The sequence below is a fragment of the Esox lucius genome, chromosome 10 (genome assembly GCF_011004845.1).
Source record: "Esox lucius isolate fEsoLuc1 chromosome 10, fEsoLuc1.pri, whole genome shotgun sequence".
Lineage (NCBI taxonomy): Eukaryota > Metazoa > Chordata > Actinopteri > Esociformes > Esocidae > Esox > Esox lucius.
The window spans coordinates 13,203,155-13,219,454 of NC_047578.1; the positions used below are offsets into that span (position 1 = coordinate 13,203,155).

Consider the following 16,300-nt stretch of genomic DNA (forward strand, 5'->3'; position numbering starts at 1 on the left):
CACGTGATTTTCCTGTACCATTATTATTATATATTTTATTGCTATCCTACTCGAAATACACTCACCTAAAGGATTATTAGGAACACCTGTTCAATTTCTCATTAATGCAATTATCTAATCAACCAATCACATGGCAGTTGCTTCAATGCATTTAGGGCTGTGGTCCTGGTCAAGACAATCTCCTGAACTCCAAACTGAATGTCAGAATGGGAAAGAAAGGTGATTAAAGCAATTTTGAGCGTGGCATGGTTGTTGGTGCCAGACGGGCCGGTCTGAGTATTTCACAATCTGCTCAGTTACTGGGATTTTCACGCACAACCATTTCTAGGGTTTACAAAGAATGGTGTGAAAAGGGAAAAACATCCAGTATGCGGCAGTCCTGTGGGCGAAAATGCCTTGTTGATGCTAGAGGTCAGAGGAGAATGGGCCGACTGATTCAAGCTGATAGAAGAGCAACTTTGACTGAAATAACCACTCATTACAACCGAGGTATGCAGCAAAGCATTTGTGAAGCCACAACACGCACAACCTTGAGGCGGATGGGCTACGACAGCACAAGACCCCACCGGGTACAAATAGGAAAAAGAGACTACAATTTGCACAAGCTCACCAAAATTGGACAGTTGAAGACTGGAAGAATGTTGCCTGGTCTGATGAGTCTCGATTTCTGTTGAGACATTCAGATGGTCGAGTCAGAATTTGGCGTAAACAGAATGAGAACATGGATCCATCAAGCCTTGTTACCACTCTGCAGGCTGGTGGTGGTGGTGTAATGGTGTGGGGGATGTTTTCTTGGCACACTTTAGGCCTCTTAGTGCCAATTGGGCATTGTTTAAATGCCACGGCCTACCTGAACATTGTTTCTGACAATGTCCATCCCTTTATGACCACCATGTACCCATCCTCTGATGGCTACTTCCAGCAGGATAATGTACCATGTCACAAAGCTCGAATCATTTCAAATTGGTTTCTTGACCATGACAATGAGTTCACTGTACTGAAATGGCCCCCACAGTCACCAGATCTCAACCCAATAGAGCATCTTTGGGATGTGGTGGAACGGGAGCTTCGTGCCCTGGATGTGCGTCCCACAAATCTCCATCAACTGCAAGATGCTATCCTATCAATATGGGCCAACATTTCTTGTTGAATCAATGCCACGTAGAAATAAGGCAGTTCTGAAGGCGAAAGGGGGTCCAACACAGTATTAGTATGGTGTTCCTAATAATCCTTTAGGTGAGTGTAGGTCTAAGTCAAAAACAGCCTCGTTAGCAAACATCAGTGTTATAGAGCCTAGGCCTAGATCTGCTGATGAACATTTTTGTTTGTCCAGTGGGAAACTACTGTAAACACAACCTTTTTTGACATTTCGCATAGCATCAGGCAGATTTTACAAGGCACTGTAGATAACTTACTTCAACAATAGTTATAGGTAGCTTTGCCATCAAAACTTTGAGTCTGGATCTTTATCGCGTCTAGCCTTTACCATTTTTGGGGGGTTGCATTTCTCATTTCTTACATACTGTGTTGTTGTAGGCTAACATCTTGTATTTTGTAACTTGTTGATAAAAAAAAATTAGAGACCCGTTTTGGCTCGACAGCGGCACTTTTATAGCCAGGGGCCAATAATCAATCATGGATGGCATTTTGAAGGGGCGCTGTGTAGAATCCTGCCTCTAAACTATAACACGACTTGCTCCTCCTTGTATTCCCTTAGCGAACGATTATTAGCTAGTATAGGGTGGAAGAACGGTACTGTGAGTGTCTAAAGTCAGTATCAGAAGATCACAAATCAATGCAATCTGATTGACGGACAGACAAGAAGGTTAAATGGGGAATATCTCAGGCATTCTGATACATTTTTGTAGAAAATTATTATTTGAAACATTTAGGCCTACTGCTTGTATTTATGCTATTTGTACAGGAAACATCTTACATATTTCCCCTTTAATTTGGTGACAACATTTAGGCCAGTTAAAACGGTCTATCTATTAGTTTTGCTTGGCTGACAAAAGACAGAATATAATGGCCGAAATAAAATAGTAATCAGTATTGCAACACAATGAAACAGAGGCTTATTTCAATGTTGCTATGATTGTTTTTTACTAGTCAATATTCAATTGGCATTTGAAAGGTTTTAAAAATAGTTCTTCACCACCACCCATTACAACACATTTTATTTCAAAGTGGATAAATTGTGCATTCATCAATAATTCTAAATAATACACTAGTACTCATTAATATCATAAACAGCATGGATATTTCTATTATGAAGTACACATGATTTAGGGAAGTCTGGGCATCTCTGCTTAGACTGCTGCCCCCGCGACCCGGCCCCGGATGAAGTGGAAGAAGATGATGATGATGACATGATTTAGTGATTCATACATAATGATTAAAATATTTGTCATTAATATCATACGCACGCATTATATTTCTGCAGAAACTGATGAGTTCATGCCACATCCTGCCGATGCTTTCAATAAGAAAGGCAAAATGCATTTCTGGGTGTTGAGACTGAAATGAAAAATGCATGACCTGCTGTACAAACAGCATAACAAATATTCCAGAAGGTTATTAAAACCTTGAGATTGGCAATTTGCAGTGGGAATGCTCAAATCTTTTTTTATGCTGACACTATTTATTTGTAGGGCTTTCTTTCCAAATTCTGTGCTTTGTTAAATAACAGTTCAAATTCAAATCTTGCAAGACTGATGAATGATAAGGCTAGAACATTCTGACAAAGGTTGGGGTGAATATACATACATGAATATAAACCCCTCTCTTGTGTAAACTATAGGGAATGCCGATAGCATAGCACCTTGTATCCAACTGCTGTTTTGCATTTGAAGCTAAGCAGTTGGTCCAGGTTGGTCTCTGGATGGTAGATCAGCTAGGGCAGAAAGTGGTGTTGGAGGGCCACTATGGAGAACTATTGGGTCCTAAGATCAAATCCCAATGTCCCAGGGCAGTAAAAGGGACATTACCCAGTGGAGTGTCATCTGTTAAATGGGTGTTTTGACGCTTGTCTACTATAAAGCCCATATAAATATCATTACTAGAAAGGACCTAGAATTACAATGCCACATAGAATTAAGGCAGTTCTGAAGGCGAAAGGGGGTCAAACACAGTATTAGTATGGTGTTCCTAATAATCCTTTAGGTGAGTGTATATATACAGCATTGGAACATGTAGTAATTCCACCTCTATGATACTGCCTCTCCCAAACACACCAACAGCCACTCTTAAGCCTATAGCTAGGAGTAACATAATTCGTTATTGAGTAGGCTATTTTATGGCACCATCGTGTGTGTAAGGGACAAAATGGCAATGAGTAGAATTAATCTGCAATGCATTCCCCCATTAAACATTAATCTGTGGTGTAGTAATGAGCTTTTGGAAAGCAGAGAAGAACAGAAAGTAGGGGGTGGTGGAATGGTTGAGGACATTCAATCACCTACGCCTGAAAAGACTGTCTTTCTCTCTCTCTCTCACACACACACACAAACACAACCATTTGCTATTTGCAAAGCTCATAAATGTTTTACCATACACTAAAATATACTATGGCAAGTTAAAACTAAACCATTATGCAACTGTATTTCAGGCAATGAATGTATTTCTTTTTTCTTGGAAGTTCAAAAACTGTTACAGAATAGTGTGTATTCATCAATGTAATGGATTAATCAAGCTCCAACTAATGTTTGAGCAGTTTTCTGTAGGAAAATTGAATTTATAAGTTATTATTACAGAGGGCTTGAGTCCAGCGCTTATACAAACTGCCGTTACATAGCCTATTCTTCCGCAAATCTTCACATTGATGTTTCACAGCTAAGAAAACGGGATCAGTAAAGAGGTTCTTTTTTGTGCTGTGCTGATGATGACTTTAAGAAATGGAAAAGATTAAGTAGTAACATTGTTATGTTCTGTTGGTGCTGAATCTGAATGGTTACTGCAGGTATAAATGTTACATTATAGGTGGCAAATCAAAACCATTATCTCCCAGTCGGTCAGTCAGTCAAACTGACAGTCTTGTCCACCTATTCACTGACAATCCTATCCCTCTATCAATTCATCCAAAGTTATTGATTTAAGTAACTTTAAAAAGCTTTTGAAGCCTTTTAATTTTGGTGGTAATGTTTGTAGGCTTGTAGGCTATTTAAGTACAGCTGCTTAACCCTAGCCATTAGAAGTTCTCACAATCACACTAAATGGACAACCTGACCCTGGCCATAAACAGGTTTGACCCTAACCTTTTTAAAGTGGTCTGTGAGGGATTTAAAAAGAAACCTGCTGCAGTTTTTATCTTTAGCTTCTCTTTACATCTTCTGCAGTTTCTATGAAATAAGAGCACCATATTTTGCCCATAATCAACTGATGTACTGCCAAGCCACAGAAATAAGCTTAGGCTGATGTGATTAGCTCTACCTCGAATTTGATTTAAGATGCCCTCAGCCACCCCATTGGTTTAGCACCAGTCTGTGGATGGATAATCCAAATAATGAATCCCCCTCAATCCTGTTGGGTCTCATGTTCTTTTATTTTCAATGTAATTATCAGTAACGAAATAAATCTAAATTAAGTTATGCATTGGGGGGATATTGCTAATTTATTTGGTAAGCCCTCAAACAGTAACTTTCCTTGATTTAAATAAAAAATGAATGGCTCATATTGACTATTTAGTGTCCTGGTCTGTGCTCTAATGCCTATTTACATTGGTTGAGAAGATTACAGATATCAGTGTTGAATCTAAATTAGGTTTAGAGTCAGGCAGGGGGCTTCCTTCATGGCTACAGTACTCACTTTACAGTACCAGTATGGTGACAGATTTCACAAAAATACACAAATGGAAAAAGCTGCACATCTTTTCTGCCAACAAAAGGGTGTCTCAGTGAGGAGCCTTTTGAATTAACTTGCTCATACTTGCCCAACTTGAATGCAAACATAAACTGAAGCACAGACAGCTCCCATAAAACCACAAAGGTATGTTCCAGTGTTTCTGTCTTTTGTGGGACTACAGTTAGCACAATGCACATGGCACATCAGACAACAGTAGCTGAGCCAATAGTTTAAATGTCAGGAAATAAAGCCACTGGCAAAATGCATCTAAAATCTAGATCAGAGTAGACTCCTGTCTGAGATCTCCAGATTTCTGCACTCCAAGTTTTTTTTTTTTTAAATCAGCGATGGCTTCACAGAAGCCTTATATTATTGAAGCCCAGAAAAGTAACCCAACAACAATTATGTTTGGAGCACCGAAATGTGAAAAGTTGTATAAACCGTGGTTTGGTTTAACAAGTGTTATGTTAGACAGGATATTAAAGATAGTGTCTGAATGTATCTGCAGCTGTTCCTACGTGGGAGTCAGCCGTGTCTCCAGATAGTTGCAGTGGTATCAGGAAGCCAGAACACCGAGTGGGATTGCCTGCTAAAATCCCCTACTGATAACCCTGCAGATGGTCCCCTGGAGACACGGCTAAAGTCTGAACTATGGTATTTCCCTGAAATTTGTTGGCTTTTGATTCGTGCCGTGTACATGCACACATTTTTGTCCTGCTGCATTATGATGGTGTTTAAAATAGAGTGGTAGGGTCCTAAATGTAACTCAAGGTAGACAAAACAGGATTGAGTTATAACTTATAGTGATGGTTTGAAACCTGGAAGGGCTGTCAGAACCTGATCCAGGCCAGGGGGGTTGCAAATACCCTGACTTCGATCCAATCAGTAACCACTGAGGGGTTCCCAGGAAACATACCTAGAAGACAAGTCCACTTCTCAAAGGACCTGGCTCATGCTAACGTCAAACTGACATTATAGTCACAGCGAGTACCAACTGGTAGTGTTTCTGGTACTAGGAATCAAGGAGGCATCAGGTTTCAGCGCCACTTTGTCAGTAAAATGCACATGAGCTAAGCAGTGAGATAGCAGATAAGGGAGTGACTGCCTGACAGACATTTGTCCTCTCCCATGTCCAGTCGCATTGTTCACATACAAACCCAGTCCCTGGTGTCTCACGCCTTTAGCACAACCCCAACAGCTGCTATGACTATGCCGTCTCGTGTGCCCAGCTGTTATTGTGGCGTACCAGCGACATTATGGCTTACCGCTGACAGTGCTAGCAGTTGCCTGGGTCTGTTGGACCGTTACTGTGTGTCATCTCTATATGACTATACACAAAAGCTGTGCTTGTTTTGCATATGTGTTTACTCTTAAAGAAATAAGTAGATGTACATAAAAGTACTGAATAGATGAGTGATTTGATATCTTAACTTTTATCTTGGTGAAACAAATGTGTTCTGTATTTGCAATGCTCATGAGGCATGGTACAAAACCTTCCTCGCACCCGGAGACAATTTCCCACAAGCCACTCAGCAACGACACAGTTTTACTTGAAGGACACTAATGACTATACAGTATCCAGTGTGTGGTGTGAACACATGCAAATACACCCACACGAAAAACAGAGTTATCTAAAGTGCTTCAAGCTGGGATCCAGTTCTTGGAGTGATTGTGTAAGAAAGACTGCTTTGATGATGACATGTCGGGTTCATAGTGGCCTGTAAAAAAAAAAATAATTATGACGTCAAATCAATAAGCTCTCCACTGAAATGGAGGTTAAAGAAAACTTTATTTTCAGAAGTATACAAATAATTTAAAAAAATAATAATTAATAATAATGTTTTTGTAAAGAATTAATAGTAAAGAAAAATATACATAAAAATGGCCAGATTATTAACCATTAGAAATGCTTAATGGTTGTAGTATAACAGGAAAAAAAAACCTAACCCAGAAAAACATACAGTGTGCCGATTTTACTGATTAACACATTACCGGGCCCTGGCATTCCCTGGCCTCTCACATCCTGGTTCCAACGGCTTGTTCTAGAAAAAAATGCAGCACTGGACATGAAGTGTTTAGACAGGCCCCCGTAATCGACTACGTTATACTGCCCAGGGCCAGGCAAGAGGGGGTCCTTTGGAAGAGTCCGAGGAGGGCCGTGTCCTAAGATGGGCTTCCTCCTTAGGACACGGGAGAGATGCTGAGATCAGTGAGATATGATAACAACTACAAAGAATCACAGTTGTTATCATGGATCAGGTCTGACCTGTTCCATGGAATCTTATTGATTTTGATCTTTAAAAAAACAGCAAAACTGAATGAACAATAGATCTGACCTCCTACATGGAGTGGCTTTGTTAAAATTAGACCTGTGCTTGAACTCACGGTAGGACTGACCTCCTCACTGGTTCAGGGGCCTGATAAGGACTGTAAGTGCCTGGGCCTGGGCTGTGGTTGATCACTGGGGACTGGATCCTTGCAGAGTTAGACTTGAAGCAGGAAAAGGGAACCTTGGGGCATTTCTGAGTAATGGCATCATTGACTTTGTAGTGACCTTGAACAAGCATGGATACAGAGTGTCATTCAAATTCTCTAGCACATTGTATTGAGGTGTGGATTAATGAAAAATAATACCCAATGTGCTAGCCTCTAAAACATATGCAGCTTGAATAAATAATATGATATTTACATGGAGATGGTCCTTTAGGAGTGTTTGAATACACTGAACACCGTCCAGTTCTTGATAGAAACACTGACCGAGCTGACACTAGTGTATTTGGCTTGATCCCACTCAAGGACACCTACAACACCAAGAATAAAGTGTAAACTAAAACCATTCTTTCACAACAACATTGTTCGTCAAACAATAATCAACTAAATTTAAGTACACAAACACGTAGCCTATTGTTGGAAGGAAAACCTATTTAATATCAACATTCATACACCTAAAAAATGTATTTCCTCTTCTCATAAAACCTGGGTTGTGTACAACCTTGAATACTGTGCTTACATGATATTGATTAGGGGCAGGAGTCTTGTTCTTTGGGACTTTAGGTTGCACAGCAATTGGCAGTTGGAATGTTCTGGACCCTCCCCTGCCAAAGCTATGTTTGTGGATCAGAGAGGACTGTAGGTTGTACTCATTAGGTCCTGGGATACCTCTCTTAGCGTTACTGAGAACTCTGACAGCCTAGTAGAGAAGAGAAGATGCCCTAGTGTTGTGTTATGGCAGCGGACCGAGTTATTTAGAATGTATAAGCTGACTTAAAACATCTCATTGGGTTTCCCAGATCCCAAAGACGCTTGATTTAATTCCCATAATGAGTAAAGATTGCAAATAAAATAAGTACAATTACATGATTATTCTACAGATGACAAGAAATATTTATTTCTTTAAAGAAATGTTTTCAGGCATTTTGCTTTATTGACAGATACCCGGAGTAAAGCAAGAGGAAATAGTGTTTACTGACAGAACGGTGGGACAGACTTGAATCCCCACTGCAGCAGTACAAATGCACCAATGGCATCAGCTTAGACTGCTTGACCACTGGGTCACATGACAAGAAATGAAGAGTGTGTGTTTAGTGTACCAGTAATATTTCTGACCTGGGATGCTAACCCTCCTGTGCCTTTCTTGGAGAAGGAAGGGCTTCTGATTTCAGCCAGGCTATGAGATATGTATGTCCCCGGCCCTGGGTTTTCATTCTAAAAAAATGTTATAAGATCAATACAACAATGAATAGATAGATTGATTGGTTGATTTTATTTTTGGTTGACATATCTACCTGACTGTCTTCTGCAATGAACCTCTTAGCTTGTGACAAGAAACCCTTCTTATCCTCATTGCTTATTACAACTGTCTGGTATTTGGTTGGTATTGATGATATGTTTCCTGCATGTTGTCTCCCTTAATGTAAAAAGAGACATCACAACATAAACAGTTTAAATAATAAAAGAGATCCTCATTAAGGTTTACATGGAACTGAATACAAGAAGGTGACGTACTGTTATTCAAGCCTCTGTGTATTTTTCCCATCTTTTGCTCAGCGACTTCAGAAACAACTGGAGGGATATGTATCTAACTGACATGTACAGTACAGGATTTGCAATGCATCGCCAGATGACACTGTTTAGAAATGAAGAGAATAACCGCACTCTGAACCACCCATAATAAATAATTACAGCATGCTCACTGCTAGCAAATAACTAGCAATTATATCATGACATGTATCGACATTCTTCAGAATTAACTATAAATAATAATTACAGAATGCAAAAAAATGTCACTTACCACATAACAAAATCACTGTAGATAGAACCAAACTATGCTTATGGATCAAGTTACTTGCCAAGTTTCAGAATTCAGTGTTACCATGGGAGCGAGTAAACACTTGGCAGAAGGGACTGTTAAACCCATCTTAAAAAGTGCATTAGGGTCATTGCAAGTAAAATCACTGTGTTCCAGCGCCCACGTGTGGTACAAATACTTCACGGTCTCCTTTCCTTCATTGAAGACGCGCCACTGACACTGTTTTGTTTTTCGGGGATTCATCATGGCGATGCATGCGAAGGCGACACCGCCACAGATTCCCGACACACGTCGTGAACTTTCTGAGCTGGTCAAAAGGAAACAAGAACTTGCGGTAAGTTAATTATCTATATACGTCTCCATTTTGGTAAATATGTTGTTACATGCGTTTCTTGCTACATCTTAGGTTTTATTTGGAAGTCCGTTAGCTAGCTAACTAGGCCGCACTAGCCAGCTAGCTAACGTTACGAGCATTTGCAAGTACGACTAGGCCCCGGCTGCCTTTTACCGGTGATGCATCTTTGTGGCTCGCTTAGTGCCATACTAAAAATACAGTAGATTCATTGTGTGATGTTATTCAGCATCACACGTCCACATGTATGCTTTTCTTGGAATAGTTAACAAGATAAACGTTTTGCTGGAATCGGGTACTACTTACATGTAGTAACCTTCTAAGTCCACAAGGGGTAGTCGAAACCTACTCTACAGTACTCGCTTTCCCACGCCATCTGTCTCAGGTGTTTGGATAGATGGTTTGGATCACTTTCTGTCAGTTGCATGAACCTCAAGTCTAATGCCTTTTTGCATATTTCCCAAAGGAGACATTGGTGAACTTGGAAAGACAGATCTATGCATTTGAGGGCAGTTACTTGGAAGACACCCAGATGTATGGGAACATCATAAGAGGATGGGACAGATATCTTACCAACCAGAAGTATGACATTGAGCATATATTCAATATAAAAGTATACAAATTAAAAGTAATAGGTGTTAATAATCTCTGTGTAGGCCCCACATTACATTTACCCTTGATTATACTGTTCCACAGAAACTCCAACAGCAAGACGGACAGGAGAAACAGGAAGTTCAAGGAGGCTGAGCGTCTGTTCAGCAAGTCCTCAGTCACATCTGTAGCAGTGAGTGACTCATCTTTATTCTCCATCTGTCTTTTTTTACTCCGCTCTGTTGCTGTATGATTCCAGTGTTAAAAAAATGTATGTTTTTGTTTTTGTATCAATAGGCTGTCTGTGCCCTTGGTGGGATACCGGATCACATGAATGAAAAGCGTAAGTACCCCCCCCCCCCCCCCCCCTTTGAATCGACCGATTATTTTCCGTTGCCTCACCGCGTTGGCCACGCATCAGTTTGAGAGGCTGTTGAGCGCTAACGTCCCATGTTGTCTTCTTGTGTCTGGCCCTTCAGGCGAGGCCGGCAGTGGGACGGAGAGTGACACGTCGCCAGACCTCCAGAACCAGGAGAACGAGCCCAGCCAGGAGGACACGGAGGATGCCGACGGAGCCCTGCAGGACCTCAAACCCCAGAAGGCTGCTTCTTCCTCCTCCGGCAGCCACCACGGGAGCCACAAGAAGAGGAAGAACAAAAACAGACACAGGTACGAGACCCTTAACACGATGGCGGATCTAGGCTGTCTGCTGAGGGGCACGTTCAGCAGGAACATTCATGTAGAACTGTGTTACAATGGAGTAAGGAACCCAAAGTATTTGGATAGATTCGTGTTATGTGTAATAAAGTAGTCCTGATTTGTAGCTGTTACTCCTATATCCTTAGTATGTAATGATTGTCTGACGTCTGCCACCCGTAGACTAGCAATAATGTAATGCCTATCATTTCAAATCTAAAGTGCTTGAATACAGAGTCAAACAAACAAATTATGTTGTCCAACTACTTTTGGAGGTCAGTGTATGTGTCTCTCTCTCTCTCGTGTTTCTCTCTCTCTCTCGTCTCTCTCATGTTTCTCTCTCTCTCTCGTGTCTCTCTCTCTCTCGTGTCTCTCTCTCTCTCGTGTCTCTCTCTCTCTCGTGTCTCTCTCTCTCTCGTGTCTCTCTCTCTCTCGTGTCTCTCTCTCTCTCGTGTCTCTCTCTCTCTCGTGTCTCTCTCTCTCTCTCTCGTGTCTCTCTCTCTCTCTCTCGTGTCTCTCTCTCTCTCTCTCTCGTGTCTCTCTCTCTCTCTCTCTCGTGTCTCTCTCTCTCTCTCTCTCGTGTGTCTCTCTCTCTCTCTCTCTCGTGTGTCTCTCTCTCTCTCTCTCTCTCGTGTCTCTCTCTCTCTCTCTCTCTCGTGTGTCTCTCTCTCTCTCTCTCTCGTGTGTCTCTCTCTCTCTCTCTCGTGTGTCTCTCTCTCTCTCTCGTGTGTCTCTCTCTCTCTCTCTCGTGTCTCTCTCTCTCTCTCTCTCTCTCGTGTCTCTCTCTCTCTCTCTCTCGTGTGTCTCTCGTGTCTCTATCTTCCTCTCATTGCCATGGATAGCTTAAATGTTGTTTCTTTGACTCTGAAGATTCTTGGCCTGGTTGCTAGGGTTGTACTGCTTCTGTTTTTCTTGGTCAGCAACACATGGTTTCTGAAGCTGTCAGCCAGTTTGATTAGTTGTACTACCATATAAACATCTGGTTTATTACAAGTTGCTTAGTCTCTCTTGTTTGTATTGTAGTTGGAATATGAGGAACAGTAGGAATTGAGGCCAGCTATCCCAGCTGTACCTGACCCAATCACAATGTCAGCTTATCACACCTGGTCCTACTTGAAAGCTGCAGCCACACTGAGCCATTAAGAATGGCATACACATGAAAGCCATTTATTATGGTGAATGCTTTTTTTTGCTGTTTTCCCCCGATTGGTCTGTGTGCATGCTGCACTTTCCTAAATGGGTAGGAATTTTCAGTATAGGGATGTGACATCTCTGCTGTCTGGCAACGCTTTCCGTTGAGGCCTTACTACGGCCTTACTCAACCCCACTTGCTGAGCACCCAAACCTGTTAATACGTTAGATGACAGGACAAAATAGTTTTCTACTGATTAACGATCCTGTGTTGTAGTGATGCATAGGAATCCCCTTAGCAGGAGTCAGGCTGTGTACTAACTAATACTACTCTCTTCCTCCCTAATGCTGCCCTCAGCCCTTCTGCCATGTTTGATTATGACTTTGAGTAAGTCCCCAATTTACTTCCTGTTTCCTGTGGTGATACATCCTGTGTTTGTCCCAAATGGCCCCTTATTCCCTTATAGTGCACTATTTATTATTTTTACCAGGGCCCATTCTGCTTTGGTCAAAAGTAGGGAATAGGGTGCCATTTAAGACATGGATCCTGCCTTGTGTGATCCCACCCTGGCCCTCCCTCCCTCAGCTCCATGTCTGCTTCTGTTTGTTCATGCATCATCATGGCCAATCTATTATTATTGCTTGTGCCAAACTTTGCCAGGGTCCCAAATGGTACCCTATTCAGTACCTAGAGCACCACTTTTGACCAGGAACCATATAGGGAATACGGTGCCATTTGGGAACGCCCTATTCATTTATCAGACCGTGCATTGTTTATTATAGTGTATTAGCGCCTAACTTCTGTAGACTCAACACTTTATATGTAAGTGTTTATGAATCATAGGGAATGAACAGTTCTTAAGAAGCTCACCTTCATGGTTTCGTTCCAAAAGGTCAAGTTCTCCTAATCCGGTTATGAAAAAAGCTGCTCTTCCTGCCAAAGTGAGATGGGAAGGTCACAGGTTGAGTACAGACAGATATCTTTCACCACATGAGTTTGTCCCTACGGTGCTCTAGTGGTTTGTGGGCTGGTTTCTTAGCTTAGCTTGAGTAACTGTAGTGGTGCTTGTTGTTCCCATGGTTACTGTTGTATTTAGTAAACCCAGATGCAGCTCTACCTAACCCAACTCTTGTTTTGTCTTTTAGATTTGACATGAAGGTCAACAAAAAACCCAGAGCGGTGAGCTGTTTGAAATATTTTGTTTGCATTGAGCTTTTTAAGAAAGTCTTTTTGGGATAACTGATTTTATTATTTTGTTCCCTAGGACTATTCAACCTGATGGAAAGGGATCGTAGCAGTATAAACGAGACCTAGAGCCCAGACAGAAGAGGTCTAGGGTGAAGCAGTCATTCCTCTTGACCTTGTGAACTTTGTTTGCCCTCCTTAATCGTCTTTATTCCTGCTCGCTTTATGTACATTGCATGAAACGTCCTTTTCACCTGGTAGCGGAAATATTAGTTCCATGATTTTCCTGCTGTCAAGTACATGGTACGTTATTGCATGTTGCTCAACTCTGAGGTGGGGGTCAGATAACACTTTACTGTATAGTCTTCTATATTTATTATGTAACTCCCCCCATTCCCTGTCCTTTTCTTGTCATAAAAATAATCTTGGAACTATTTACTTTTTATTGTCATTGGGTAGTTTTGTAGCTGTAGAATGTTTATTTCTATTTTATTTTTTATGATTTTCTTGGCATAAAATTGTAATAAAACATTGAAATGACTATTATTTTGTTATTTATTATTATATCTACTCTGTAGAAAGACCCTATAGTTATCATCTGTTCTGCCCCCCTACTATTGTGGAATGGAGGAAAACTCTCAAGGGAAGCTTGTTCGTGACCAGGATTAAGCTCCATTCCATTTCAGTTGAAGTCCCTTGTGAAAAGCTAACACATGTTGGAAATAATTGTCATTTAAGTGTACTTCCTGAATTCCCAACCCTGTTTATGGCCAAACATATTTTGCTTTATGTCTGCAAACTGTTTTGTTTCTGTATGTCTATTACTTGTTGCCTGTAAAGCCCAGTGACCTTAGACCTCAGCCGAGTCTTCTACAGTGTCTCTTAAGTCCCCCCTCTGAGCCCTATAAAGCACCGTATTCCCTTTTATAGGATTTTGGTGAAAAGTTCTGCTCAAAATAGGAAATATAGTCACTTTAGGGACACACATCTGTCAGTAATTCCTTAATCCCAGAGAGATGTGAACTGTCAGTGAGCTCATGAACATTGTTTGGATACAACGTTCACATTCAAACAGAATTATTCTGACACTCAAGTATGATTAAAACAACCCTGTTGTTTACACACCAAGATAGGATGTCTTTATACTGCTCCTTCGGGGGAGTTCTCAGAGCCAGAGTTTGTTTTTTGAGAAACCAGTTTGAGTGAGCCAGAGGTCAAAAAGATGACAGCCTGTTCGATGCTGTTTCGCTGTCGAATGTTCCCTGTTTGACCTCTTCTGATCGGACATTGTGGCGTAGTATTGAAAGTTGCTTGATTCAGATATTTTCTGTTGTTTTGATGGAATGTCAGCAGTAGGTTTATTCTTAGATTTGTTTGATTATTAGTGAATGTAATGGCAATATGCAATACCATGTGGTCACCATGTTGTTCTGCTACATAATGCCTGTTTGGCAATGCTCCCAGCAAGGCCTTAAATGTCTTATAGTCCTAACCTATTTCTAAAAGCTTACTTGTATAAAGTGGGAGTCTATGGGTTCACTTGCCATCAAGCTATTAAATATAATGTTCTTCAATTATCTGTATGGCCAAATATCTATTAATAGTGAATTTGGGGTTTCACAAGAATATCCTGCCATGCCACATATTCTGTCATGGCACACATTCTGTCATGCCACACATTCTTTCATGCCACACATTCTGTCATGGCACACCCTACAACTGAATACCTTAACAACCAGGGATTCTGTGCTTTGCTCACTGGTCTCTGCCTGCTAATTGGCGTTTGATCGTTTTTGGGCCTTCAAAACATTGTAAAACATTTCCAGGGACAATTTAAGGTCAGCTAAAGATAGATGTATTTTGGTAATCTGTTCAGATACATTCAGATACATTCTTAATGTGATAGTCTCTCAATGTAATCAAGGAATAATATAATTTTTTTCTATATTTGACCTAAATTCTATTAAGTTAACAGTGTACAACATAATTTAATGTTACAGGACCCTGTCCAACCCTGCCTACAAAAATCATCCTGTAGCTGAATCTAGTTGGCTAACCCGACTATTTAGGGCACTTTCTTGGTTCGGGACCAATGAGCTTCTAGCAATAAGTTGTGTACAAAGGTATTTAGAGGGTGCCATTTGGGACACTTTCTGAATGGTCCCCAGAGCCATCTCACTGAAGACACCAAGGCAGAGCTAAACTGCTGACACGAGTTGAGCAGCATCCTGGAATAAGTCAATTCAGTGGAATGCATTCCTCGGTTTGCAGTTCTTTCGCCACACCATTTCAGAGTCACATTTCATTTAGAATGTACTATAGAATTACAACGTAACATTTTTCCTTTCTCTGCTGCTACTTTCCATGGTTTCTTTCTCTTGCATCAGGTATTCTTGTTGGTATGAGAACTTGTGGTATACAAATAGTTTTCCCATTAAAACATGACCCCTCTAGTAATCCCTCATGAAGAACTATGATTGTTTTAAATGACATACTTCTTTCCCTTCTCTGCCCAAACCACAGCGTCTAGCTGAAGTACACGTTCTCCCCTCACGTCTCTTTGAGTGTCTGCTGCCTGTCCCAGAATGTGACACTACAAGCTTGTGGCTAGACCAGGTCACATCCCATGATTAAGTAATGTGTCACAGGTACAAATGTTACTCAAGCGTTCAACTGTAGAAAAGTTATCGAGACTGGGAGTGCTACATGAAAACATTGTGATATGAACAATGGACTGCGAAACAGCTTTAAAAAATGAAAATATATTTACGACAGGGTTGGGTGACTCAGGTTTATTTTGGTTCCAGTCAGTTCTTAATGGAAACCCAGGGAGTCATTTTTCCTTCCCAAAACGTCAATACACTGCAAAAACATTGTCTTAAAACATAATTAAAAACATTGACTACATTCTGTCTCGTTTAAAGCAGTATTTTCTCACCTCACCATTGGCAGGTGTTTTTTGTTGTTTTTGAAACACGTACTTCAAGCATTTTATTTGTGTATTGCCTCCAATGTGGAGGCAGTGGGTTCCCGACAGACCTTTAACTTTTAACTAGTTTACCGGATTCAGTTTTGATCCAATGTCCACTGGAGATTTGGTCCTGGCCCGAGGAGGTACGAGAAGACCTCCAATCCAGAACCCGGTGCTTCTCTTTGTATCCTGTTTCAGAGACTCAGCGTTACGAGGCCTGCGTTT

At 41.0% G+C, this 16,300-nt stretch overlaps 2 protein-coding genes across 7 annotated transcripts; one reads left to right on the forward strand and one right to left on the reverse strand.

Annotated features, from left to right (window-relative positions):
* Nucleotides 1-3,105: 3,105 nt before the first annotated feature.
* stpg1 (sperm-tail PG-rich repeat containing 1) lies at nt 3,106-9,328 on the reverse strand. 4 transcript variants are annotated; one of them, XM_010873507.4, is made up of 9 exons: nt 9,131-9,328; nt 8,845-8,965; nt 8,625-8,746; nt 8,446-8,544; nt 7,850-8,029; nt 7,529-7,640; nt 7,237-7,393; nt 6,832-7,016; nt 3,106-6,557 (listed from the first exon to the last, which is right to left on the reverse strand). In XM_010873507.4, exons 2-9 carry the CDS (start codon nt 8,873-8,875, stop codon nt 6,481-6,483), a joined length of 963 nt encoding a protein of 320 aa, XP_010871809.2. In that variant the 5' UTR covers nt 8,876-8,965; nt 9,131-9,328; the 3' UTR covers nt 3,106-6,480. The 4 variants fall into 4 exon arrangements, with proteins under 4 accessions (XP_010871809.2, XP_012991001.2, XP_010871807.2 ...); XM_013135547.3 differs by having other exon boundaries at nt 7,225-7,393; XM_010873505.3 differs by having other exon boundaries at nt 6,832-7,019; nt 7,225-7,393; nt 9,131-9,326.
* A 3-nt stretch (nt 9,329-9,331) lies between these two features.
* On the forward strand, nt 9,332-14,681 carry meaf6 (MYST/Esa1-associated factor 6). 3 transcript variants are annotated; one of them, XM_020049976.3, is made up of 9 exons: nt 9,332-9,482; nt 9,967-10,082; nt 10,197-10,284; nt 10,389-10,434; nt 10,571-10,760; nt 12,277-12,306; nt 12,812-12,880; nt 13,065-13,098; nt 13,184-13,252. In XM_020049976.3, exons 1-9 carry the CDS (start codon nt 9,393-9,395, stop codon nt 13,196-13,198), a joined length of 678 nt encoding a protein of 225 aa, XP_019905535.1. In that variant the 5' UTR covers nt 9,332-9,392; the 3' UTR covers nt 13,199-13,252. The 3 variants fall into 3 exon arrangements, with proteins under 3 accessions (XP_019905535.1, XP_010871805.1, XP_010871806.1); XM_010873503.5 differs by lacking the exon at nt 12,812-12,880 and having other exon boundaries at nt 9,335-9,482; XM_010873504.5 differs by lacking the exons at nt 12,277-12,306; nt 12,812-12,880 and having other exon boundaries at nt 9,338-9,482; nt 13,184-14,681.
* Nucleotides 14,682-16,300: the final 1,619 nt, after the last annotated feature.